General features: G+C 33.4%; 1 protein-coding gene across 21 annotated transcripts in view; it reads left to right on the plus strand.

Moving 5' to 3' along the window:
- LOC141394168 (uncharacterized) overlaps positions 1 to 26,127 on the plus strand; it is a 162,402-nt gene extending 136,275 nt beyond the window's left edge. For all 21 annotated transcript variants that reach the window (XM_073968114.1, XM_073968125.1, XM_073968119.1 and 18 more), the window contains one exon: positions 25,130 to 26,127. In XM_073968114.1, coding sequence (XP_073824215.1) covers positions 25,130 to 25,896 — 767 coding nt within the window. In that variant the 3' untranslated portion in view covers positions 25,897 to 26,127. The remainder of the gene's footprint in view (positions 1 to 25,129) is intronic.
- Positions 26,128 to 27,767: the final 1,640 nt, after the last annotated feature.

A 27,767-nucleotide genomic window follows, 5' to 3' on the forward strand; every position in this document is an offset into this window, starting at 1 on the left:
TAGTTTTTTTCATATTTTCCTTTATAAAAGATGGGTATCTTAGCATGTATGATTCTAATTGTGATTATCCTGCTTAACAATTACGCACAAGGTATCAATGTTTTATAAAGGAAAATATGAAGAAAACCAAAAAGTTGAAACACAAAAAATGCCATAACGCATTATTTTTTCAACGGATTTTGTTGGTTTTTCCCATTTTTGAAAGCCAACTAAATTTCCTACTTGCTAACTGTAAATAATTGTACTGTTAGGTGTCATTTACGCAGCCTAGAGCACAAGGAAAAACATTTTACTGTTTTTAATGCGTTTTTGTCACACTTAAACCACTATTAATTAGCCATTTGTTAACCAATTTTAAAAATCTATGGCTTGTTCGAGAGGCATTATTCTCCCCTTTATAATGAAAAACAGTGTGAGCAAATCGGTTGTGGAAAAAAGAAGTAATGTAAGTTTAATGTTGAAAATCCAAGAAAGCCCATTTTTCACTACATTTACCGTTATAAAATGAAAAACAGAAGTGACCCAAAGAAACCAAAGGTATTTTCGTCTTCTGTGGACTCCCACAAAACCGAATTTATGCATTAGAACCCCTGCAAATTTTCACTGTAGCACAGTGTAATTATGAATACATATGTATAATTTTTTTTTTAAATTATTGAACAAATACTCATTGGAACTTCGAATAACACTCATTAAACGCATAACCCCCTCTTTATGTGTTATAAAATATGAAGACAATTTTATAATGTTTTCGTAATGCGTTGACAATATTGTTACTGTTTTATCGGCATAAAATAAAACAAAATAAAAAAGAGTTGTAAAACAATAAAAACACACACTGAGGAGTCATTGACTTTTGAAACTCGTTTGCACATACAATCCAAAAGATATGGGCATACAGTAGTTATCTCTGTAAGACTGATATGTCTGTGTACTGGAAAAAAATTACACAAGTCTACTTTAATAATAGATTTTTATTGGAATAATATTTTATAACGTCAGAGAGAGGGAGAAAGTAATTGGAATTTGGAAAAAAATATTCAGCCATAAATATGTATGTACGTACATATATGTATATGTATAAATATTAAAGATTTCCTAAGATCCAGTAGTATGGGGAACAAAATTATTTTAGAACTATCGTACGGTTACAACGCTGTGCAAGAAGGATTTTGGGGCGTAGAAAATTCTTCTTGGGATGAAAGCCCTTGATGAGTATTTGAAGAACCCAAAAGGAAAATTTCGTAGGTAGGTCAAGCAACCGAGTTTTGGTGTGATGCACCTTTTGAATGCATTTAGATAACAGCTTTATATCTCGGTTTAATATTATTGTAGCATCGCTTTCAGGATGCATGTATATCACAAGATGCTATTTTTATACCCAACACCACACTGTGGTAAGGGGTATTATGACTTTGTCCATTTACATGTAACATAAAAAGAAACGAGATAGACCCGTAGTTCCTTTTATGTAAATACATAGAATCACGTTCTGAGTCGATTTATGCATGTCCGTCCGTCTGTCAATGTATTTTTGTGATCAAAGTACAGGTCCCATTTATTGTCCGATTCAGCTGAAAATTGGGGAATGTAATTTTTTCCGACATTGCTTTTGGTGAAAACCGGTTCAGATTTCTATATAATACCCCGGTTACACTTAACCGGATTAATCTAGTGGGTTTGGGTTTCAAATGTCAATTCCGTAGGGAAAACGTTAAATAAATCCCCATGAAGTGGGTTAACCCTGCCATATATATTTTCAGCCAATTTGATGTATTTGGTGTACCAATCACGCTATGAATATCCAATTTTGATGAAATTTGGAATGTATGACGGAATTTGCTTTAGAAAATTCACCAAATTATATTAAAATCGGTTCAGATTTGGTTATTGCTCCCATATATATTTTCCTCCGATTTGTGATATTTGGTGTACCAAATTCGCAAATTATGTCCAATTTTGATGACATTTTGAAAATATCACCGAATTCGGACTAGAAAAAATTCGTCAAATTAAGCATACTCTCAATTTTTTAAATGATATTTTTTTAAGAAAACAATGATAGAAATTTATTTTTTTTTTTTATTTATATGTTTATTATTGACAAAATACAAACTAAAGGAATTCTGAATTTAATAAAAAAAAGTTAAAATTCAAAAAAACATTTTAAGTCGCAAATATAAGTAGAGAAAACACAATTAAAGGAACAACAAAAAAAACCAGTGAAATTAGGGGTGACTCCCATTTGTGAATTTTAGAAAATCGAAAAATTTCTTATTACTGGCTTATTTTAAAGAATAAATAACATAGAATATGTGGTAAAATTTTGAAGTCGATCGGAACAAAATTGACTGAGATATGAATGTTGGAAAGGACAAATTCGTTGTGATTTGTATGTAGCATAGAAACTTAAAACGTGTTTTCCTCAAAATAACATTTTGAACCAACTCTAGGTTGAAAATCAATAAACCGATTGCCATATATTTTTGTGGGTTTATCAAGGATAAGGACTTTAACTTCAGTTTTGTAAGCCAAAAATTGAGATTTTGACTTTTTATGTCCCCCATTTCAGCAAAATCTAATATTTTTTTTTTTTAACTCGATCGATGTAGGACAAGATTTTTATGTTCTAAATAAGCCCTCAAAAATATGTGACGATCGGCTAATCAGTTTTCTAGGTAGAGTTGACACTGCCAAACGCTTTTGCGAAAAAAGGATTTCATGGACGGCCATTTGCCACATAACCACATAATATTTTTCAAGAAAAAAATCAGACACTAGATTTAGATTTGCTCTTTCACATGAAAAAAAACTATCAAAAAAGCTTGGTAATTTTCTTAGAAAAAAAAATAATGCAAAATTGCCTTTTTTGGGCTATGTATACAAATGGGGGTCACCCCTTAATATTTCGTTGCGTATCCTTTATTCTGGATAACACATGCACATCTTGTAGGCATAGAGGAAATATATTATTAATTATTTCAGGCGAAATAATACATTTTCGGAAAATGTAGCCTAAATCCTCAAAATACTGAAGACCGGGAGGGTTATATGAGGGTTATACCCAAAGGTGACCCAGCTCCGCAGTTTTTGGTGGAAATGTTTTGTGACTACTAGAAACCCTAAGTACCAATCTACTACTAATTTAGTATGCAAATGTGGATTAAATCCTCAAAATACCGAAAATCGGGAGGTACCACCATAAGAGGGATATACCAAAACATTTGCCGATTTTGGTCACATTCATTCAAAATGATCCAACAGCATCTTCTGTTAAAACCAGGGTTTCGGAGTCGAGGTATTTTTGGCTCGACTCCGACTCCGACTCCAGACCAATTTTTTTCACGACTCCGGTTCCGACTCCGGGTCGACTCCGAGAGTAAATTCCTATACCCCTAAAAATTAATAAAATGTGCACAAATTTTTAACTTGTTCATATATTTGGACCCATATAGGCTAATCTATTGGTTTTTCCTAACATATTCTTTTCGTTCGAATATAATACTTAACAACAGAACATAAATATGAAGTACAATTTATATCTATGTTGTTTCTACTGAATCCTACATTGGGAAATAGGAACAAAATACAAGTTAGAAATTATTTGTCGGTTTTGCCGGTTTTTTGCACGAGAATATTCTGGAAGGGACTTTTCTTCGTGAAAAAATATATCTTGGGTCAGACGTTGAAAATATAACATGAACCTTTTTTAACTTTTGGGAGAGAGATGTGGTGAAGGAGATCCATTTCTCCCTTCTTAACCATATGCTCAAAACAGTTTCATGAAAATGTTCATAGTCACAAGACTATATGAAAACAAGTAAGAACGGCGTTAAGTTCGGCCGGCCGAACTTGTTATACCCTCCACCACAATATTGAAGTAAAATGGAACAATTAGTTTCTTTTCGTTTATGAAGAAGACTAATTACCAAATTTTAGCAAATTTCGTCGATCTATACCGATAAATTCCTACGGAAAGTTTTTAGATTAAAAGAAGACTAATTACCAAATTTCCGATATTTCGATAAGATAATGTGTCTAAAATACGAAAATCGGGAGGTACCGTTCTATGGGGCTATATGAAGACGTGGACCTATACCAAAGGGGCAAAGGTTTATACTCCAAATGAAGACTAAATACCAAATTTCAGCCCTTTAGGTGTAATATTGAGGCCACAACCTTAAAAATACCGGAGATCGGGTGGTACCGTTCTATGGGGCTATATCAAAACGTAGACCGACATATCCCATTTGCAATACTAAACATCCTAGGAGTAATAGAAACTTCAAAACCAAATTACAAAGCTCTATTTTAAAAATTGCGAGCTCTATCTTGATGTCAACAGACGGGCGGACAGACGGACATGGTTATATCGACTTAGAATTTACCCTGACAAAAAGGATTTGAAAATTAATTGGTTATGGCCACTTATTTAACTCAGAAAAAACATTTATAATGATTTTTTTAGAAGAAATATACCAAACCTTTTTAGAAGATTTTGTTTCTTTCTGATAGTACCCACCTTCAGCTACTTTTGGATTTTTTTTTTTTTTTTTTTAAGTTACTTACTGAAGCATTTTTATCAGAAACTTCTGCTATGGGTCCTTTGGAGTTTTCTTAATGTATTCAATATGGGCTTTCACTCCCAACATGAATTTTCTACCCCCAGACAATGTAATCAGTAAGATTTCCCATAGCGACCACAATGTCCTTCATAGGAGTCAAACATGTCCTTTTATAGAAGACAAGGATGACATCTCACAAAAGAAAAAATGATAAGATCGGTAGATTTTTGTGAGAAGAGCAGTAGATGTTCTAACAGAAGACTTGTAGGTCTTATATAAAATACGTTAAATGTCCAATTATAATTCGATTGTCATAGAACATTACTTTTGCTTACAACAAAAATAAAGGATCAACTGGACCAAACATTTCCTGGACATGCAATTTGTAATCAAAATAGAGATGAAAGGGCTAGACTTCTAAGGACAGTAAATATCCTGTGAATCGTTCTATAAATTTGTATAGTATACCGTATGCTTATATGTTTTTTAGCTCTCTTTTAAAATATATAATGATTTTTGAAAAAAAATTCTGTTCCGAATTTAATGTTACATTTTTATATTGTAGAAAAAATTGTCCGGAGTCGGAGTCGAGTTATTTTTTTCGACTCAGACTCCGACTCCGACTCCAGCAAAATTGCTCGACTCCGACTCGTAGACTCCGACTCCGACTCCGACTCCGAAACCCTGGTTAAAACACAAAATTGTTTAGGATTAAAAATTAGCAAAAGAACGATTCGCAGAAGTGTGGTAGAGGCAGGCTTATTCAGTCGACGACAAGCAAAAACGCTTTCAAATCGTCAAAAAAAAATGAAAAAGCCAGACTTGAATTCGGCAAGACCCATCTGAACTGGAGAACTGTGCTGTTTTCTGATGAATACAACTTTAATTTAAAGGATTCATATGGCATAAGGCGTGGACCAAATGTACAATAGGGTTATGACTTTTTGACATTTTTTCTCAAAAATGATTTCCTGTAGCAGAGATGAATGAACTTTTGCCTATTAATCACTATGCTATCGTTTGTTCCATTGAAATATAAAAAAAGTTCACGCACAAATCGATTTTAAAAAAATAATTTTTTGAAAAAATATATGAAATGAAAAAAAAAACTTTTTTCAAAAAATTATTTTTTGTTGCACAAATTAATAAATATAAGCCTACTAATAACTATAATAACGTTTATTTCATTCAAATATAAAAAAGTCGCGAAAAAAGTCACTTTAAAAAAATTTTAATTTTTTTGTTTTTTGTTAAAAAAATATATTTTTGAATAAAAACGTTTACGACATTTTTACGATTCTCAGAATTGAAGAAAAATAGTGAGAAATAAATTTTATGTCATTTTAATTATCTCATGTGGCTCTGAAGTTTATTTTCAATTATATATCTGTTTTCAGTGACTTCAAAAAATTGTCCATAATTTTGATAAATTCAAATTTTAAAATCATTTTGTGCGTGAGGTTTTTTCACCTAATCACCTTATAATTAAGATTTTATGTAATCTTATGGCAAAACTCATCACGCTATGATACAGGGATATGAGGTTGTAAAAAAGTCATAACCCTAATGTACAACGGTGAAATCCTAAATGTTGCAAAGGCACTTTGAAACATGGAGGTGGCAACATAATGGTTTGGGATTGTTTTTCGGGGCAAGGAATTAGACCAATTCATAAAATTGATGAAATTATGAATCGTTTCAAGTATCGTAACGTTTTAAAAGGCATGATGTTGGCTTATGCTGAAGAAGAGATGCCACTTAGTTGTAAATTCCAGGCCGATAACGAACCAAAACATTCGATCTGACAAAAAATCGATGGCACTATCGGTAATATCGGTTGCTATTTAAAAATGCAATATCGATAGATAGTTTTGCCTATCGATATTGTCGGAATATAAACCCCTAACCTGAAATCCATTGAAATAAATAGAAATTTCGCTGCTTTTCGGTTATGTGTGTGTAAGAAAGTAAGTCCGTAGCCACACGTACACATTTTTCGGTAAAATAAAATGTATTTTTTACATTTTTTATAAATTAAAAGCAGTTGTTTATTCTCCTTTATATTTCTGTGAACTACTTTTGCATAATTTTTAGAAAATCATTTACATTTCCGCCATTTTCATCTCCAAATTAATGGCAATGGCAACTTAACGATAATATCGAAAATATCTAATGTTGGGAATATTAATGGTTTGCCAGCTCTACAAAACATGTATCGAGAGTGGTTAAGGAGTGGTACCCAAACAATTCGATAAAGATTCTCCATTAGAGCATAGCCGACCAAGAAGAGCGAGCGCATAAATTGTTTATGTGTGGGTAAAATTACACTGACAGAACAGGGTGATGCTTTTCATATTGAGTGTGAAATGAAAAATATATTGTTGGCGCGTTCGCTTTGTATGACTTAAATTAAAAATAATATAAATAACTTCATAATTTGAAAAGTATTTTTCTTCATATGTTAATTTTTTTGAGAGAAAAAACAAATTGTATATAAAAACTAGCGGACCCGGCGAACTTCGTCTCGCTATTAAGGAATAAAATTTCATACAAAAACTCAATTTTCGATTTTTCCAATTTTCCGACTTTTCCAGAGAGATTTTTTAAAGACCTTCTCCTCGAAAATACGAATAACTGACAAAAATTTTTACAGAAATCGGCCTAGCCGTTCTCATTTTATGAATTACTATACATTTTTTACACCATTTTTATATATATAGATGATTTTTTAAGACTTTCTAAGCATACATACATTTTTTATTGTTGCATTGCAGACGAGGCATTCTGCGTCATTAAAAATATTAATACAAAACAAAAATCATTTTCAAATTCTTCCCTCCACATATTTGCTGTACAACTGCAAAATCTTTTCTGTGTACCCAAAAATAAACAAATAAAGCGGCATCAACCTGCTTGCATGAAATTCAGTACAAGACTGAAGTAAAAAAATCAAAACATTTGCTCTCTTACTTTGCTTTCGGGTCGCGTGTGTGTGATTTGCCGAAAAACTTCGTAACCAAATCAATACCCACGAACGGGTTTGCATTAGAGTTGTGCACTTGCGAAACGAACTAGTTCCAAGCAACTATTCCTGACAAGGAACTATTTTAACTATATCCAGCTCTTACGTTTATATAGTTCCTCTAGTTCATATAGTTCCTTTCGTTCTTCCGTTCCTTTAACGTTGCTGTTTATTCGCTGCAATTTATTTATTTTTATGTCAATTCATCCACCAAACCATGAAATCATTTCGGTCTCGAACTACTTTAGAACGAAGGAAACAAAAAACGATGAAACACAATGATTCACTGAACTATTTCAGTCTCGGAACTATTGTGAATGAAAAGAACGATGAAAGATAAAAATTTGATGAACTGTATCTGTCTCGGAACTATTTGGAACTATGTATCTATATTAAGGAACTTTTTTCCTTTTCGATCCGCTCTGGGAACCAGATTGTCTAACTCTAATCTCCATTGGCCTGTTCAATCCCCTAATCTTTGCTCTAGATTGCGACTTGTGGGAGATCGTTAACTAGGGTTTTGGGTAGGGAAATCCCGCATCGGGATATCCCTGGAATGTTTGGCTACGGGATTTTCCCGGGAAACAACATCATATTTTCCGGTAAATCGGCAAATATCTATTTACAATTACCACAACTGATATTGAATAAATGAAAGAATAACCTATAAGAACCAATGATGAGGAATTATATGTCCGTTTCTTTGATACTATAGAATGAGAATTCGATTAGGTTTTTGCAGAATCAGGAAATTACACAAACTTTTTTTCAGGGAAAAAGTTATAAGTTCCGCATCACAAATCATGGAGTATAACGACACATTTTTGTCCTGCTTCATATAAGTGCGAAAGATTATTTTCTCTTTTATCGCCCCACTTTTTGAAGCAATCTTAAGTAAAAGAACATATTTTTCAAAAAATATGATTTTCGAGGTCCATAAAATAGGAATTTCTGATCAATAACTTAATTGTTTTAGCCAAATCTCTTTCTATCGATCTAAATCCAGAGAACATGTTGGCTAAGGCGCAAGTTCTTAATACAATTCAATCCATACATTTTTCCATAATTTTTTTTAGTTTTAACTCGATAGAGCGAAAACGTGTTAGCCATTTTTCGGAACGGAACTCTCTAACATATGGAACCGTATAGTATAGTATATATATAGTATAGTATTTTATATACATACATATGTAACTATGAAAATATGAAAAAATCACGGAAACATTGATCAACCCTCGTATTTAAAAATTTCCCGAAAAGTCCCGGTTTCCCGTACATAAAAACTTGTAAATGTTTAAAAATTGAGAAAGAAAAGCATTGTAAAAAATTTCAAAAATAGTAGATTCTTGCAAAATCTGGAACAGAACAGAATAAAAAAATATAAATATGACCCATTTTTATGACAAATTACCAACATGCCGAAATAACTAACTTTAATACACGTATGTACATATGTATGTAAAATATACATGAGTATGTGTAAAAAAGAAACTACAGATTGTTTCTCATTCTGGCACTAATTCAAAATATTAACGTCTAAAAAACAAAACGCAATATTATTTATAACGTTTTACTCTGTTGTTTTGCCTGATTTTAATATTTGTATTTTACTGTATCCACAAAACGACTCGCCAAGTCAATATAAAACACAGTACGACATAAAAAAAACCTATGCATGATAATTACCTCGTTTTGGCATAAAATTAATTTTCGAAATCAAGTTTTTTTTATCGTTTTAAAATTCGTAGCGCGATGGCGAGCTCATTTTCAAAGTCTCGTGCAAAAAAATGACAAACATGAGGCAACAATCACAATTCCAATGAACATCAGGCGAGTAGAAGTACGCAAATTGCGAAATAGCAAAAGCAGATCAACAGACATTGTGATTGTGTGTGCGTAGCCATGTGCAAAAAGTACATATAATCACAGTGGTGTATGAGGAATTTTTAGCCTTGAAAAAAATTAAAATATACATTTCCATACAGTTAAATCTCGGATTTTAAGGTTTTTGTGTAAATAAACTAACCGATGTAAACAGTGGTAGCAATAGTCTAAATTCATTAAAAACTTCAACATGGGAATTCTTGATAGTTCGTGAAAATTACAACAAATTTAACAAACCACTGTGCACCGCATTATTCTTATCTTCTTATTATCGTCGATTAAGGAAAAACAACAACATTTTTTTAATAATAAAAAATTAGCAATAAAAAAAAAACAAAATATCATTAACAACACAATCAAGCAACCTTCATTCGGACATTCTCACAAACCGACAAGAATTTTGCCTTTAATCTTTGCTAAAAAAGAGAACTGATTTATGAACAGGTTATTTGTTTCTAACAATTGTCCAACTGACTGACTAACTGTTTTTATGACCGTAATATTATGGATTGATTTTTTCATGTTTTGCTGTTGTCTACTGCTTTCTCCTCTTCATTGACGATTGCTATTTGTGAAGTGGATTAATCAATTAAAAGTAAAGTAACGTCGTATTTTGTTTGTGATTAGCTACGAAGTGGGCATGGTTATTTTTGTGACAACCATACAATAATGATTCCACCGACCTGTGGAAAAATACGACAGGTGCTTAATCTGGAATAATCTATATTTTTTCGCAAAACATCGCAGAACTCAAAACCTACGCAAAAACTTGTCTAAGGCCAAGGTGAACTTGTTAATTTTTTAATTTTAATTTTATTTCTTTATTAGTCTATGGATATTTTCCTTACAGACTATACAATTAAAAATGTTGTACTTAATGTTCTGAATTTAAATATATTACAATTTTACTTTTCAGAGTATTAGGATTCATAGAAAAATCAATAAGATTATATAATTCATTAAAATCTTTAGACATTCTTGTTAAGGGATCAGCATTTGCATAATTCATTCTAGAAAATTGAATAGCTAGTGGAATATAATTGCGAGTAGCTCTTTGGGGAATATTAAAGCGAATATTGTTTATTAGAAATCCAGCATTAACGTCACCCATTATCACATTAAAAAGGAATGATACATTTAACATTTTTCTTCGGCTTTTTAAAGTTGGCAGCTTGATGAGGGAAAGTCTATCCTCGTATGATGGAAGATTATGGAACGAAAAGTTTAAGCTCCGTAAACAGAAAAGTAAGAATTGCTTTTGAACGGACTCGATGCTATCGCTGTGGGTATTATATATAGGATCCCATATGATCGACGAATATTCTAGTATAGGGCGAACAAGCGTTGTGTATAAATTTTTTGTGACATAAGGATCCATGAACTCCTTACTCCACCGTTTAACAAATCCGAGCACTGACTTAAGGAAGTAATGTTGTTTTTGCTCAGAGCAGATTATTTATACAAGTATTTTCGACTAAACAAAAATGATGAATATGTACGTAGTAAGTGAACTCATGTAAACGGACGAAGACATCGTATAATGAAACAAATTCGTATATCTTCTGCGTTTCAGTAAAGCGCTAGCGTGTTGACCATGGTGCAAACTTTTCTGTCCACTGAGAAACACGACGAAATTCGATTAGAAAGAGTTTCTAGATGGTTTTACCTTATCTAACATTACGTTTGTTTTTATTTCATAAGAAAATTAAAAAAACAAAAACACTAGAGTTGTGCCAAAAGAACTATATGGAACTATCTAGTTCACTTTGCATTTCCATTGGCCCACATTTTTTCTTTGAACAAACTGCGTATATTTAATATGACACGTTACATTTGATCTTACTCATTCGTTTTGGAACTAGTACAAAGAACTAGGAACTAGATTACTCAACTCTAAAAAACACCCGCATTAAGCAAGATATGCATTACAGGAATACCTAAGGATGAGGATGAGATCATTCAAAATCCAAATATTCTAAAACAAGGAAAAAAAGTATCCATCGGCTTTGCCGACAGAGCTATAACCGCCGTCTGTCCATATTGGAAGTGGATCTTATTTTGGGAGCCATTTCTTGTCGATAGGATATTGGATATTTTTTTCTTAGTTCGGCTTATGGAACAAATGTTCTGTAAAAAACCAGGTAAGTAATAAAGAAAGTAAATAAGTAAGAGAGAAGTCTCCCTCGTCTCTTCAGGGATGTTTGTGGAACAATTATATAAGTAAGTCAGGAAACATGGACTTGCCCAGGGATGTTTGTGGAACAATTATATAAGTAAGAAAGTATGTCAAGAAGCATGGACTTGCCCACGAAAAACATAAAAGTGCCACAAGGAGAAACATCGGTATAATTTTCTAACAGATCATAAACGGAACTTAAACAAAAATGTTGAACTTTTGTGGGGGAGGTATTCTAATGAGAGTACCTATATGGAAGAGTTTGGAAATACATTTGGAAAAAAAATTAGGAGATCCAAAGTTTGCTTCGTTCAACTGATATTACGAAGGCCATCTTGTGGAACCAATCGGCTGATCCGTTCGCAAGTTATCGAAGGGGGACAGCGAATATAAGTTGTTGCAAAAACAATCAAAGCGATTGAGAGCTGGCCTTAAACTGCACTTTTTCGAAATTTTGTGTGGAGGGTCCGAAGGAGTAGTCTCGAAGAAAATATTTCGATGTACAAAGTATGGACGAAATCGAGAGTTATCGTGCTCACGCTCTTACGAAAAATTTTTGGGGAAGGTGCCGGAAGTAATGGACCGATATGGACCATTTTCGAACTTAAACTAAGTTTCAAAAAAATATTACGAGGTCCAAGTTTTGGACCAGCACATTTGGACTCCACATTGTCTGAAACGGATTTCGTCCAAACATACATTATTTCGATCAGACACATTTTGTCATAAGTGCCCAGCAAACCAAACAGTCCGTAAACGAACCGAAATCGGTCCGAAACTCTGATGCTGTTTCCGGTTTCGGATCCGAATTTGGTCCGAAATCGGAAGAAAAGCCATCGAAAGTTCAGAATGAAATTGGCTCCTTCTTGTCATATGAAAATGGAAAACAATTTCGCCGACGGCTTTTTATTGGCACGCCACCACAAATAACCCAATCTGAGACAATTTTTTGTGATGCTTTTTTTCACTGTTGTTATCATTCTGTTGTTAATAGTAGAACAATGTAAACGATGTGTACGAAGCATTTATATTTAAAAAATTTAAAAGTTGTATATGCGATTTTTGTAGCCAACCACTTTGTTTTCGACAACATCCAATCAAAAAACCCTTAGAAAATAGATTACAATTCGAATTCGTATATCCGAAATTTGGTTTGCTGGGCAACTAGTTCTAGCCACCATAAGTTAAGGTAGCAAAAATACAAACCTTTTTCACAAATACATTTATAAATTTTTAAATATGTATAGAGAAAAGTATGAATGTATTGGTGGAAATTGTTTGTAACCTTGCTATTGTCTTGCCAATACTGTCTGTGTGTAAACGCCTAGTAACATATGTTCTATTTTAGAACAGTTGAGGTGAATTTGTGTTCAATGTCAACACACCCCACATTTTTATTTTGCTCTCTGCTAGATTTGAACACATGAACTTCTGATTTGTGGCAAAACACAATATACCAACAATCGGCGGCCCTTTACTCGCAAGCAAGCAAAGAGAGTTTCCTTCTCCACTCACACAATTAAAACCTGCAGTCATACCCAGCAAACCAATCGTACCGACATCGTAACGAAATCGGAACAAAATTCGGACGATACGTCCGATTTCGGATCCGAAATCGTAATGATATCTTAACGAAAGTTGTATGAAGTGGTTGACATAATTTCGGAACGAAATGTCGGAGCAAAATCGGATCGATTTCGATCAGACTTCGAAACGAAATCGGAAAACAATCCTTGGGAGATTCAGAATTCGAATTTTGTCTTCCGAATTTTCGTACAGATTTCTGAACGATTTCGGAATAATGTCGTATGACGCCTCTTTTTTATTGATAAATTTTTCTTTTTTATTGGAAGATTGTAATTTCAAACTTATCTAATGATTTCCACTGTTATCATTTTGTAGTTATAGTAGGACAATGTAAACCTTGTGTACGAATATGTTTAGTCTATCAGCACTAGCTTGGGTTATTATATGTTGCATTTATATTTAAAATATTTAAAAATTGTATATGCGAATTTTATAACCAACCATTTTGTTTTTCGAGAACAAACTAAAATGTTGCTTGTTAGATATATACAAAAGGTGGTTACTGTGCGAAGGGAAATTTGTTTTCGGCGTATCGATCCGAATTCGTACCGAAATCGGAAGAAAAACATTAGCATATTCGAAGGGAAATTTACTTCCGACATTTTCTCCGAAATCGGAACGAAATCTGAACGAATTCCCCTTCGAAAAATCGTTTAGAAATCAGAACGAAATCTGAACGATTTTGCTTCCGAAATTGTTCCGATGTGTCGGACATCAGACATTTGGTTGGCTGGGTAGTGACAACAGTGTTTGTTCAAATTGTTGTTGTTGTACGGCGAACCCTGCACTACACACTGTACCATGCTTATGAACATCAAGGGTGGTTTAAACACTGGCATGTGCACCACCAACTATTCATTTTTTTGTTAACAACAAACTGTCGTTCCGACGGTAAGCGTTGATCACACAACCCTCGGATTTGTAGTCAGACACACACGCTCTGTGCCACCGTACACATTACCTTGTACAAATTTTTAGAAATAACCCATTATTTTTCAGCCTACTGCTAATGCAGAAAGTAGCTTGTTTACATAACTTTGTAATGGGTTATTCGCCTCATGTCTCTCAAAAATTTTTGCTGGGAAACTTTTCTTAAACAAATTTGTTATGCAGTTTTGTGTATATTAAGTTTTTGGGTTTATTATTTTGAATGTCTGCGCTAAAATGTTTTTGGCAATTGTCATATAGTATCCGTTTGTTTTAATTATTTATGAAATAGCCCGTAACGTCGATTTCTAGCCAATACTATGTATATTTTTTCAACGCAGAACTAGCATTTATCATAGTTATTTCAAGACCCTCGCCAAAATCACGGATGCTACGCCCCATTGAACATAGTTATTTTCACTGGACGATATCCATTTTGACATTCAATATGAGGCAACTTTTACTTCTCCTGATAACTTAATTCTATTTTAAATAATATCGATTTCGATCGATGGTATGGTGGGAAGATATGTAAAATATATGTTTATGTATGTATGTAAAACAAAGGCTATAGCGTGACGCGTTCTGGATTTCTTGGAGGTTTTAAGTACCCGATTAATTTTATATGAAAATTAGCATTGTGAATCATGTAAAATTAAAGATCATTCTTTGAGGAAATAATTTTTTGAGATTTTTCTTTTCATAGTATTTTTTCATAAAAATAAAAAAGTTGTTTTTGCGTGACTTGTCAATACTTAAATAGAGTAAACATATTTAATAGGCCATGTTTGTGCATTTAAATTAATTACTGGAATTTTATGTTAAAACATTAGTTTATTAAATTATAACAATGCACTCCCTTTATTACATCTTATATTTTCAATTTGTAATTTTTTTTACATTATCTTATCAATCAAAAAATTTCGGATGTGCGTATTTCCTGGGACAAGGCCATCATATACACAACAATTTTTTTTACAATTAAACTTGTAATAGGAATTGATATTGCTTTTTTACCTTGAAGTAAAAATTGAAGGTAGAATATGATATGCGATTGTAATCGATAGAATTTACAAATTAAATGCCCCATCATAAATGTCTTTGAAACGAATCAAAATGATTTAATAATTAATATGCCGTAAAGTATGCTATATTTCACTATTTCTTGATTTATGTAATTTTGAGATAAAGCTTGTTTACCTCTATGGCAGTGGTGAGTATTCTTTTAATAATTTGTGCAGAACAAACCAAATAAAACACACCATTAGAGCACACACGCACATTGGTCCCACTTATTTATAATCGTCGGATCAATCTAATTTTTTCAGTATATGCTTAAAATAAGTAAAAAATACTTTAGCCAAAAAATCATCAATATGGGTCCAATTTTTCCTATTGCCCCCATGTAGCGGTACGACCCGATTTCAGGTATTTTGAAACTTTTATCAACATTTTCGGCCCTAATTGGATGTACTTTGGTATTTGGAGTTCTCAATGATCAAAAACCTTCTGCGCCAAAAATGGTGGTCTTAGGTCCAGCTTTCGGTATAGCTCTCATATTACGATACCTCCCGATTTCAGGTATTTTGAAAATTTTATCAACATTTTCGACCAGAATTGGTTGTAATTTGCCATTTGGAGTTCTCAATGATCAAAAACCTTTTGCGCAAAAAATTGTGGTCTTAGGTCCAAGTTTCGGTATAGCCCTCATATTACGGTACCCCCCTATTTCAGTTATTTTGAGGTTTTTATCTACATTTTCGGTTCGAATTGGTTGTAATTTGCTATTTGGAGTTCAGTGGTTAAAAACGTCTCCGACTTGTATGGACAGGAAAGGAAACAAATTATTTTATTTAAATTCAGAATATTTCATGGTAGGGGATACAATAAAGTTCGGTGCGACCGAACTTTACATTTTTACTTATTTTTCATATTATATGTAGCATCATACAGATATCAAAAATATACAAATGTAAAAAAATACACTCATAAGTAGATTCCAAAACAAAAAAGTCTAAATCTCTAAAGAAAAAAAAAACCAAAACAAACAATTTAAATAAGAAACTGCGAATACAATAATACGGCATATTCACTGAAACGACCAGAGGCATCGTTATTATTTTTAATGTCACACGCGGAAATGCAAATATATGCAGTTGGAACCAAATTTTTTGTAAACTTGGCACTTTTTCGAACATTCTTCAAAAAATTTGGAGAGTGGCGAAGGATGGCGAAGTTAGTAAAACTCAACTTCAATTTTTAGGACTTGGAAAAAAAGTCCACAAAAAAGTGTTGTAAAAAATGTGATTTCCAGCACATTTTATGTGAATAATGTGTAAAAATTTTTATGTAAAAGTAATAAGAAAACCTTGTACTATAACTTTACCCTATCAATTTTGAGTTACTTGCCTTGTAAGAAGTCATAACCATACTGACGTTTTTAAAGTTTTCAAGAGATCATACGTATATGTCAACTTCTTCTGTTTTGATTTGTTAAATACCGTTATAAATTACAAAAACAGTGCTGGAATATTAAAATATGATATGTTTAGAGACAATTTGCTGAATTGTCACAGAGATGTGCTGATATCGATTTTTCGATTTTTGTCGCAGGTTGGGACGAGTGTGACACGGTGCGCCTTAATTAACCCACTTAGCGCCGAGAATTTTTTTGCGAGAAAACTTAAAATTGTTTATGAAAATTATATTTTTGAGACTTTCTAAGCATTTTTTAATAAATAACTTTTTTCTCTAAAACGTATAGTTTTCCTGTGATCGGGCCTTCTATTAAAAGTGCCAAAAACATTGGAGGGTAATATAGGTGTATCCTTACATGCCAATCCCTTGATTTTTGATTGAGAAAATACTCTTACTATATTCCTAAAAAATCTCTGACTTTATATGATTCTAACATTTATGAATAAATTTTTATCGCATATTTAAATTTTTCATCAAAAGTCGAAAATTAAAAGAAGTCGATTTTTTGAATAGCTCGTGTTTTAGGCCAATTGCGTGGAAATGCGTAGGTCAAATGAAGAGTTATAAGCATGAAATGACAGATAACAGACAATACTATAACAAAATGCAAAAAACCCCACAAAAATATTCGAAAAAAACAAACCATTTTTTTGTGGCGTTTAAATTTAAATGAGAGGTGTATGCACCTGGGATATTTTTGCGGATTCGGAATCTACAATGTTCATAGATGAGAAAAATAAAAAAAAAAACACAAAAAAAGTGTGGGTCTCCGACAACTGAGTGTCAAGGTTGCCGGCGTCTTAGCGTTCTGAGCCACCATCAACTTGTCAAAACCTTCTTCTTCTTTATTTACTCATCCGTTATCCGGATATAAGTGATCGTACAATTCATTTTGTTTTTTAATATTTATCGCATTATATTTATGTTATTGTATAGTGGTTGTCAGCTCTCTGTGTCTTGCAGCATTCAGCAGATCAGTTTCATCGGTATAACCTGTCCAGTCCATGATGTTTTTGAGCCAGGATGTTTCTCTTCTTCCTCTAGCAAGCCTTCTATCAATTTTTCCTTTTAAAATTGCTTGTAAAATGTTGTATTTGTTGTTCCTTAATACGTGTCCAAGATACGCTATTTTGCGCCTTTTTATTGTTGTTATTAATTGTCGGCTTACATTCATCCATCTTAGTACTTCGTCATTAGAAATTTTCGCAGTCCATGGTATTTTCAGTACTCGCCGGTAAATCCACACTTCGAAGGCTTCCAATTTTCTTTCATCAGAGGATTTGAGCGTCCAAACTTCTGTTCCATATAGCAGCACCGACCAAACATAGCATTTTATAAAACGTTTCGTTGTTAGGTTTATGTCATGGCTTTTCATAAGTTTTTTGTATTTACAAAAAGCATCTCGCGCCATCTCTATACGAATTTTAATCTCTTTCGAGGGATACAATTGGTCGTTTATTAGTATCTCTAGATATTTAAAAGATCGCACTCTTTCTATTGCTGTACCTTGTACTTTTAAGGTGACATCTGCATGGGGATTTTTTCTGCTTATGACCATATATTTCGTCTTCTTCATGTTGATTTTAAGGCCATATTTCTCACTTACACGTGCAAGTTTCTCTACAAGTTTCTGGAGACCGGATATGCTTCCAGCCAGTAACGTGGCATCGTCCGCATACCTTATATTATTGAATATTTTCCCATGTATTTTTATTCCGACGTTTTCTCCTTCTAGCGTTTCTTGGAATATATTCTCTGAATATACATTGAATAATAAGGGAGATAGAAGACAGCCCTGTCTAACACCCCTTGAGATGCCAATTTCTTTTGTTGGTTCTCCACTTACTTCAATTCTTGCCGACTGATTCCAATAGAGACTTTTTATGCACATAAGTTCATTACCTTGCATTCCTATATCATGTAACATTTCCATTAATTTATCGTGTTTGACGGTATCGAATGCTTTTTCGTAGTCAATAAAACACATGAATACATCTTTCTGGGCATCCCTACATTTTTGTACCCATTCCTTCTTTAAACCCAAATTGGGTATTTCCCATGTGTGCTTCACATATTTTGTATATTCTACTATAAATAATCTTTAGAAATATTTTCAAGGCATGACTCATTAAGCTAATGAGTCTGAAGTCACTGCATTGTTTTGCATTATTTTTCTTGGGTATTGCGATGAAGGTTGATTTTAGCCATTCTTCTGGATAGTTTCCAGTGTTGTATATGTAGTTAAAAAGGTTGACTAGTAGGTGTATATTGTTGGAATCAATAAGTTTCAGTAATTCTGATGGGATTTCGTCCGGTCCTGTAGCCTTTTTGTCTTTCAATGATTTTATAGCGCGTTCTAATTCGCTCTGCATTATAGGTCCCTCTTCTTGGAATTTCCGAAACATCCTCATAAGGTGATCGTTCGCTATCACTAAAAAGATTGGTAATATATTCCTCCCATATCTGCTTCCTTCCCTCCAAGTCAAAGACAGCTTCATTGTTTTTGTTAATTAGAACCGGATTCGTTATTTTCTTTCCATATACTCCGGCGGCTTCCTTTAGCTTCTTGTGGAGGTTAAAATCATCGTGTATACTTTAGTATACAATAATTGATGATCAAAAATCTTCTGATATAGAAGATCAATTACTAATGACGTAAGAATAAAACCTACCATAGTATTTGTGAACATTGAAAAATGGGATTACCAAGCAGGACTGTAGGAAAAGTTTGGAGTTTCAATTAACTGACATAATTTGCTAGAAAACCGCAAGCCCTATCAAAAAAAAAATTGAGAAAATGTTGTTGCAGCAAAAATTCTTTACAAGATTGACATTAATGGTATTTTCGTAGGTTTTACCATTTTTGAGATATAAAAGTTCAAATTGGGACAATGCACTGACTGTATCGTCTCCTTATAAAACAATGTCATGAAGGGTGCACCTTAACTAACTAACTAACTAACTAATGAAGACCGCTTACACAGGGGAAATTTTTGTGGATTCTAAAACAGCAATGTTCATAGATGAGAAAAATCGAAAAACAAGGAAAAATCGCTGAAGGGATTCTGAAATAAATCGCGGTCAAAGTTCACATTTTAGTTTTATTTTAGGTTTTGAGGATTTTGCTTGGAGACGGCAAGTCCTATCGAAATTTGGCTAAAGAAAATGTAATAGAGGATTTTCACTTCTACAGCATTTTCTTTAGTCCCATCAGCGCTAAATTTCTGTTCAAGATCAATCATGATTTGAAGTGCTTTAGTGCTTCATAAACTCAAAAAACTTTTTTGTTGATTTAAGCCAAAGTTTTAGTAAATAAGCTTTAAATCGTTGGTGTTTTAGGAATATGAACATGAAAATTTGACAAGAGATAAAGTAGAAGTCGTAGAAAGTCATTTTTGTAGTTATGCCACTCTTTGAGGATATGATTAGAAGAAATTGAAAAATTATTATCCTGTTTCTCTAAGACGATTCGAAACCAAATTCGAATTTCCACCAAACTTAATCTTTTTTTGAAAAAGTTTGATACTGTTTCGAATGAATTTGGTTGGTTTGGTTTTTTATGCTCCCAGAAAATTTTGTTATTAAGTGTTTGACATATCGAGAGCTATTTATGGTAAATCGCCAATAGCAAATATATGTACATAAAAAACAAAACGTTGATTTTTCTGAACCGGAACTGGAAAAAAGTCAAAAAGGACAATATTGCCTTTGAGAACAGCACCTATAATTTTCTGAGCAAAATGTTTGTAAAGAATTTGGATGTTGAAAAATCTCATATAGTGGTACCTTTAGTATGATTAAAGAAAATGTACTACAAAAAGATTTGTCATTCGATATCACATGTAATCTCTAAATGAAGTTACAATAACGCTAAACAGAGATATAACGATATTTTCGGAAACATTATAGGGGACAATCAAAAAATTCATTACGTCCCATAACTCAGAAACTTTACCTATGGCGACAATTTTCTTTTGGTTACTTAATATGTACAGTAGCACAGATAAGTATACGTACCTCCTACAAAAGTGAAGTTTGGGCTAAGCCGTTGGGTTTTTGTAGCAACAACTGCACTGTGTGGTACTTGAACTTGGTTTAGAATATACACTTATACGATGATTAAGTGCATTATCTCGATTTATTTGACATATATTGTATGGAAATGACAATTTAAACTTTTTGCATTTTACATAAACTAACTTAAAGAAAACATGTAGCGATATTTTCATTAGTTTTGTATTAAGTGAATTTAATGCATTTTTCATCGAATAGACAAGTTTATAAGTAGGGGATGAAATTACCCCGCTCTGGCCTGTTTGAAAGTGATTTTCTATGTTTCATGGCTAGTAACTATAGATCTTCATGGAAAGTTCCCATTTAATGGACTCATATCATATGAATTTATGAACACAAATGATTGTGAGAAAGCAAAGCAATGTTGCATTTAAATCTTTGATATTAAAAAAATCACGAAAAGTCCATGGTTCTGCTATCATTATATTTCTTAACGTATAGCCTGTTATATTATAACCATTTGCTTTTTGAGGATTTATTTGATGTATACGCAATGGATTTGACATTTAGAACCCAGTGGGGTTTTAAATGGTTTTATTTAGCTCACCCCGTTTGTTTTATTTATTATTTATTCTTGGGTCAAATTTAGTAATTCAAATTTCACCCTCTTCCTGTCAACCGATTAATCTGAAATTTTGTATACACTTTGGATTTTGGTGACAATACAATTATATTTATTCATTATCATTATAAATTCAAGATGGCGGCCGCTACAAAATGGCGGATAACGTAGGTTTTATCAATCCCATCAATATGGGTATCAAATGAAAGGGCTCAACAAGCAGAATACAATATACTATAAAAAATTGAAATCCAAGATGGCGGCCGCTACAAAATGGCGGATAACGTAGGTTTTATCAATCCCATCAATATGGGTATCAAATGAAAGGGCTCAACAAGCAGAATACAATATACTATAAAAATTTGAAATCCAAGATGGCGGCCGCTACAAAATGGCGGATAACGTAGGTTTTATCAATCCCATCAATATGGGTGTCAAATGAAAGTGCTCAACCAGTAGAATACAATGTACTATATAAAGTTAAAATCTAAGATGGCGGCCTCTACAAAATGGCGTATAACTTAGGTTTTATTAAATGGTTTTATTTAGCTCACCCCGTTTGTTTTATTTATTATTTATTCTTGGGTCAAATTTAGTAATTCAAATTTCACCCTCTTCCTGTCAACCGATTAATCTGAAATTTTGTATACACTTTGGATTTTGGTGACAATACAATTATATTTATTCATTATCATTATAAATTCAAGATGGCGGCCGCTACAAAATGGCGGATAACGTAGGTTTTATCAATCCCATCAATATGGGTGTCAAATGAAAGTGCTCAACCAGTAGAATACAATGTACTATATAAAATTAAAATCTAAGATGGCGGCCTCTACAAAATGGCGGATATAATATAATAATATAATTGTTCCACAAACATCCCATACGGGACAAGGGAGATTTCTCTCATATCAATGAGTGCACCCCGATTCATATTAGCTCAATGATATGGGACCTACTGTTTATCGCCGAGTCCGAACGGCGTGTCTTAAGACACCATTTTGTAGAGAAGTTTTACATGGCTGAAATACTCAGGAAATGTCGCTAACATTACTGAGGGGTATTTTGCCACCGTTGAAAATTGTGATGTTAACTGGCCGGGGAATCGAACCCACGACCTTCAGCGTGCAAGGCGGGTGTGCATACCATTCAACCACGGTGGCACCCACAAAATGGCGGATAACTTAGGTTTTATCAATCCCCTCAAAATGGGTATCAAATGAAAGGTCTCAACAAGTAGAATACAATTTACTATGCAAAATTGAAATCTAAGATGGCCGCCGCTACCAAATGGCTGATAACAATTTTTTATCAATCCCACCAATATGGGTATCAAATAAAAGGGCTTGACAAGAAGAATACAACCTCAATATTTAAGATGGGCGCAGCCACTAAATGGCGTATAATTAAGATTTAAATTTAGAAATTGAATCAGCCTGAATCCACCACCCAAGTCAAGATTTTTTATCGTGTTGAGGACTGTGTGGCGTTAGGGTGGCTAAAAATGATACGTCGTTAGCGGTACACCACCCATGTTAAGGTGAAAGGTTAAAACGCGCCGAGAACTGTATGGCATTAGGGTGGATAAAAATGACATGTAGTTAGCGTTTTTCCCTCAAGACTCAGGCGCATCTTGTTGTACATAGCCTTGCCCCTTTATTGGACCTCTGGGGGGTCGACCGTTTAAATGTCCATTACTCGTGGGAACAAAATGGTAAAAAAAAAATATAAAAAATACAAACACACATAAAACAGAAACTGCAACACAACGTAAACGAAGGCTTCAAAAAGCGAAAGAAAAGTATAAAGCAAAACGAGCTAAAGAAAGTGAAGGTGATAGAAATAGTAGATTACAGAAACGACGGGAACAATTAGCGTCAAAAACACCTGAGCAATATGAGGCCAGGTTAAAAAAGCAACGTCAGCGATATACACAAATGACGGCGTCAGAAACGCCTGAAGAATATGAAGCCAGGTTAACAAAGCAACGTGAGCGATACACACAGATGATAGCGTCAGAAACGCCTGAAGAATATGAAGCCAGGTTAACAAAACAACGGGAGCGATACACACAGATGTGTGTTGCCTTTAATACTATCATGGGCTTCTACAATACATAAAATGCAGGGCAGCACTGTGGATCACGCAGTCGTATACTTAGGTGCGAAACTGTTTGAAGAAGGTCAAGCCTACGTGGCTCTTAGTAGAGTAAGATCTTTGCAGGAACTACGTATAGAGGAGTTGGACTGCAATAAACTAACGGGCAAGAAACCTTGCAATAATGAAGCACTAAACGAATTAAACAGAATGCGAAATAAAAACTAAAAACTAGAAAATAAAAATAGGTAAAAAAAAAACTTTTTAAGTTAAACGGTTTTATGTTAAACATACATTGCAATGTTTAAGATAAATGTACTAAAAACCAAAAAATAATAAAATAGATACAGTCGTGGGAATTATAAACATATGCATAGACTAGACTAAAATAAAACCGTGGGGCACGGCAATTGTCTACAAATTATCGACTTAATGTGCGATAGAAGAATCGTTTAATTCGTCGTTAGGCAGTTGGCCCGCAGACGGTGAGAAAATTACTTACTATTTTCTTGCTCATGGAAATTCCAATAGTTATACACTCCATGTAAATAAAAGAGATGTTTCAACTAGTTTATCGTTGGACATTCACACTGCTGGCTGGCGAGGAATCGTTTCACTGCTCGTAGTTTGTTTTTAATCGACAAAGTACTACTCGCTCACCACTATGAAACCATAAAACTCGCTTATAATCGTGTCGGTTGAACAACTGCCTAATTATAGTGTAACATTACAAAACAAATATTTTAATCAACGATTGTAGACATTTGACGTGCCCCACGGTTTTATTTTAGTCTAGTCTATGCATATGTTTATAATTCCCACGACTGTATCTATTTTATTATTTTTTGGTTTTTAGTACATTTATCTTAAACATTGCAATGTATGTTTAACATAAAACCGTTTAACTTAAAAAGTTTTTTTTACCTATTTTTATTTTTAATCCGGTTATACCTGTATAAACGTACTATTAGTGTAGTCTAAAATAAAATAGAGTAATACTGTCGAAATCAAAAATGTAATTAATGTGCATAGATTACTTTATGAGCTATGTCTTATAAAAAATTCGAAAACAACTGGAAGAAATACTCAATGACGACATGGTAATGATTTAAGTCCTACGCTCCCTTAATTAACAGGATTCATTACTATAATACACCATTCTTGGATACTAAAAACATTTAGAATATATATTCATCTCAACAGGCTGACTAAGAGCAAAATCTTGGATGTAGCTGATATAACTATAACGAGAGCTCAACGATAGCGTTTGCGTATTTAGGCCCGAAACTGCATAATCGTTCCGCCCCATTATTCTCTTAAGTTATAGTTAAATTTTGTGATTTTTATTGGTTGAGTTTTATAAATGCTCTGTTCCAGAACCTGCAAGAAGCTACTATTTTTTACTACGATAGCATTTTTTCCTTTATATTATCGAAAAAAATAGTAAAAATTAGTAGATTCTTGCAGTTCTGGAACAGACTAATAAATAGTTTCAATTTTTACAACGTGTATTAGTTTTAAATATAATATTGGTAAATGTTGTGATGTTTCAGTAAAACTTACTCATATTTGGCCATGATCATGTATACATGAATACAGACAATATGTATGTACATAACTACAACGAACTTTCAACGATTGTTTTTATCAGCTCCACTTTAAATGTAATTTTTGTTATATTTAAACATAATGTTTGTATTTATTATTTTGTGATATGCATTTTAACTAACATATATTTTTTATGCCATTTCTAGCTAATCTCAAAGGTGATACCTTGGATTCTCCCAGTGAAAAGTCGGAAACCGATACTAAAGATGCTTCTCCAGAAAGGCGTATAACCTTTACTATAAGTAGCGATTCTTCACCAGAGGGCAGCATGACTTTGTCACCGAAAAAGTTCGATTCTATTGCCGAAGAAGATACGGTTGCTGCTAGTGACACGACCAATGACAAAGAAGCTGAAAAAGAAGATGAAGTAATTCTCAGGCCACGTCTTATTGAAAGACATCCACATTTAATGCCGCCATCTGGCATATCCACTACACCACGTAAAGTATTGCGCAGTGCTAAAAGTGTACCACATTTTAATGTTCGAACAGCAGCTAGCGAAACAGATATATTTGCCATTACCGGTTCTGGTAATACCATTAGCATGACACCAGAGGTTCCGTCCATATCGTTCAGTAACTTACCTAAACATTATGAAGATACACCGACTATTGAAAAATATCGCGTTTCACAATCATTGTACTCTATACAAACTGCAAACGCAGCTCGTGCTGAAGATTATTCAATGCCACGTTATTTCCGCAAGTCGGCTATGATAACGGCCAGTAGTGAAGTTTTGTCTGGAGCAGGTACTATGACAACACCTTCAGCATCTTCTTCGCGTGAAGAAGTCCGCCGTCCAGAGAAGGAGAAGAGCAAACGTTTGCAAATGTTAAGAGGAGCCTTGCCACCATTACTCATACATTCCGTGTCATTCCGTAAAACTCGAGAGGAGGGTAAAAATGTCGATTAATAATTATATTTTTCGCTACATACTTTATGTACTTTCTATTTTAAACATTATTATTTTATGTAAATATATAAAAAGTATTTTCTTATGTGTTAAATTTGTTATTTTTAAAATGAAAGAAATTAAACTCTATGAAGTGCATTTTGTTTTATTATATTTATCTTGAATTGAATTCGTTTGATTTGATTATCATTACAGTATTTAATGTATTTCAATAAATTTTACAACAGTTAATGGAAGTTTTATTCATTTTCAAAATATAAAACGTGTTTATGGTCAAGTTCATGGTAAGTTTAAGGTAAGTCTGAACTGTTTAGTAATTTGCGGTTTTCAGTAAAAATGTTTGGGATGATGCCAAAATTGAAAAATGTTTAATTTCAATAAAGCAAATGTACAATTCAAAACAGTCCTGAACAGACCTTAAACTGTGGGGAAGGTAGCCTAAGGAGTGAACCGATAAAGTCCATCTCCGAACTTTATCTACGTATGGACAATATATTACGACATTTAATATTATAAATTAGGACCAAGTTGGTTACTACCCTTGAGTGTTTTTGGAAGTATGGACCAATTTTGCGTAACTAGGGCCGCATATGCTTGGTTTGCATTTACGAAATCCACTCGATTTCAACTGTCAATTCCTTTGCGTACACGTCAAATGAAAACTCATCTGAAATCCATTCGATTTCATTTGATGTTTAAGCAATGGAATTGACAGTTGAAATCGAGTGGATTTCGTAAATGTAAACCAAGCAATACACAAAATGTTGCCAATATTTAAAAACGATCCCATACGAGTCCTTTAACTGCACTCTTTCTAAGCTTTGTGTAGAAGTCAATATTCGGACATAATCCGAGTCTGTAAGAAATAATACGATGTACATCGTTTGGACCAAATCAGGAAGTATGATGGTCTTACTCCCGAAAAAAATTGCGCCGGCGTAACAGGGCCCCAAACAAGAACTTGTTTCAAAAAATTTCAAAACCATCCGAGACGAGCTGTTAAACTGTACTTTTTCTGAATTATTTGTGGGAGGTAGACGAAAGAGTATACCGATTTAGTGCACATTCAAACCTGATCTATGTAATTTTACCATCTGCAAACTTATCACAAATTCGGTTACTCTCATTGAGAGTTATCGTGCGCAGCATTTTAGCAAAAGTTTTTGAAATTTTGTGGTGGAGGTACCGGAAGGAATGAACCGAAATTCGATCTTAATGCAAGTTTGGACAAAATATTGCGATACCCAAAATTTGAAACAAATTGGTTGATCAGTACGAGAGTTATCGTGCGCACCAGCCAAACGGACGGACGGACATGACTGAATCAACTCCAAATTGTCTGAAACGGATTTCGTCCAAACATACGTAGGGTCTAAAACCATTATTTCGTATCAAAGTGTATATTAGGGTTTCGAGTTTTTGACCTTTTTTCTCAAGATTTCCAGTAGCAGGAATGAATGAACTTTTGCCTATTAATGCCTTAAATAACGTTCATTACGTTTATTTATTAACAAAGGTTCCGCACAAACCACTTTCAAAGGATATCATATATGGAATAATGTTATATATGATATAAAATTATATATATATATATATATATATATATATATACAGCTGTGTTCAAAATAATAGGAGTGCTCATTCACACCAAGGGAATGGTCGAATAAACATGGTTAAACTTACCCATTTTGGTTTATTTTGAATTTGTTTAACATTGTTGACATCCCAATAGTTAATTCATAAGCAGAAATGTGGCAATATGTTTTAAATTATTTACTGTTTACACCAACATTATAAATCGCCTTAAAATTTGTTGTTCAAAAAAATAGGAGTGCGGAAGAAAAAGGGCAATAAAAATATTTTTAGTTGAG

Source organism: Musca autumnalis, unplaced genomic scaffold, assembly GCF_047663935.1.
Source record: "Musca autumnalis isolate F117 unplaced genomic scaffold, ASM4766393v1 scaffold_2, whole genome shotgun sequence".
Taxonomy (NCBI): Eukaryota; Metazoa; Arthropoda; class Insecta; order Diptera; family Muscidae; genus Musca; species Musca autumnalis.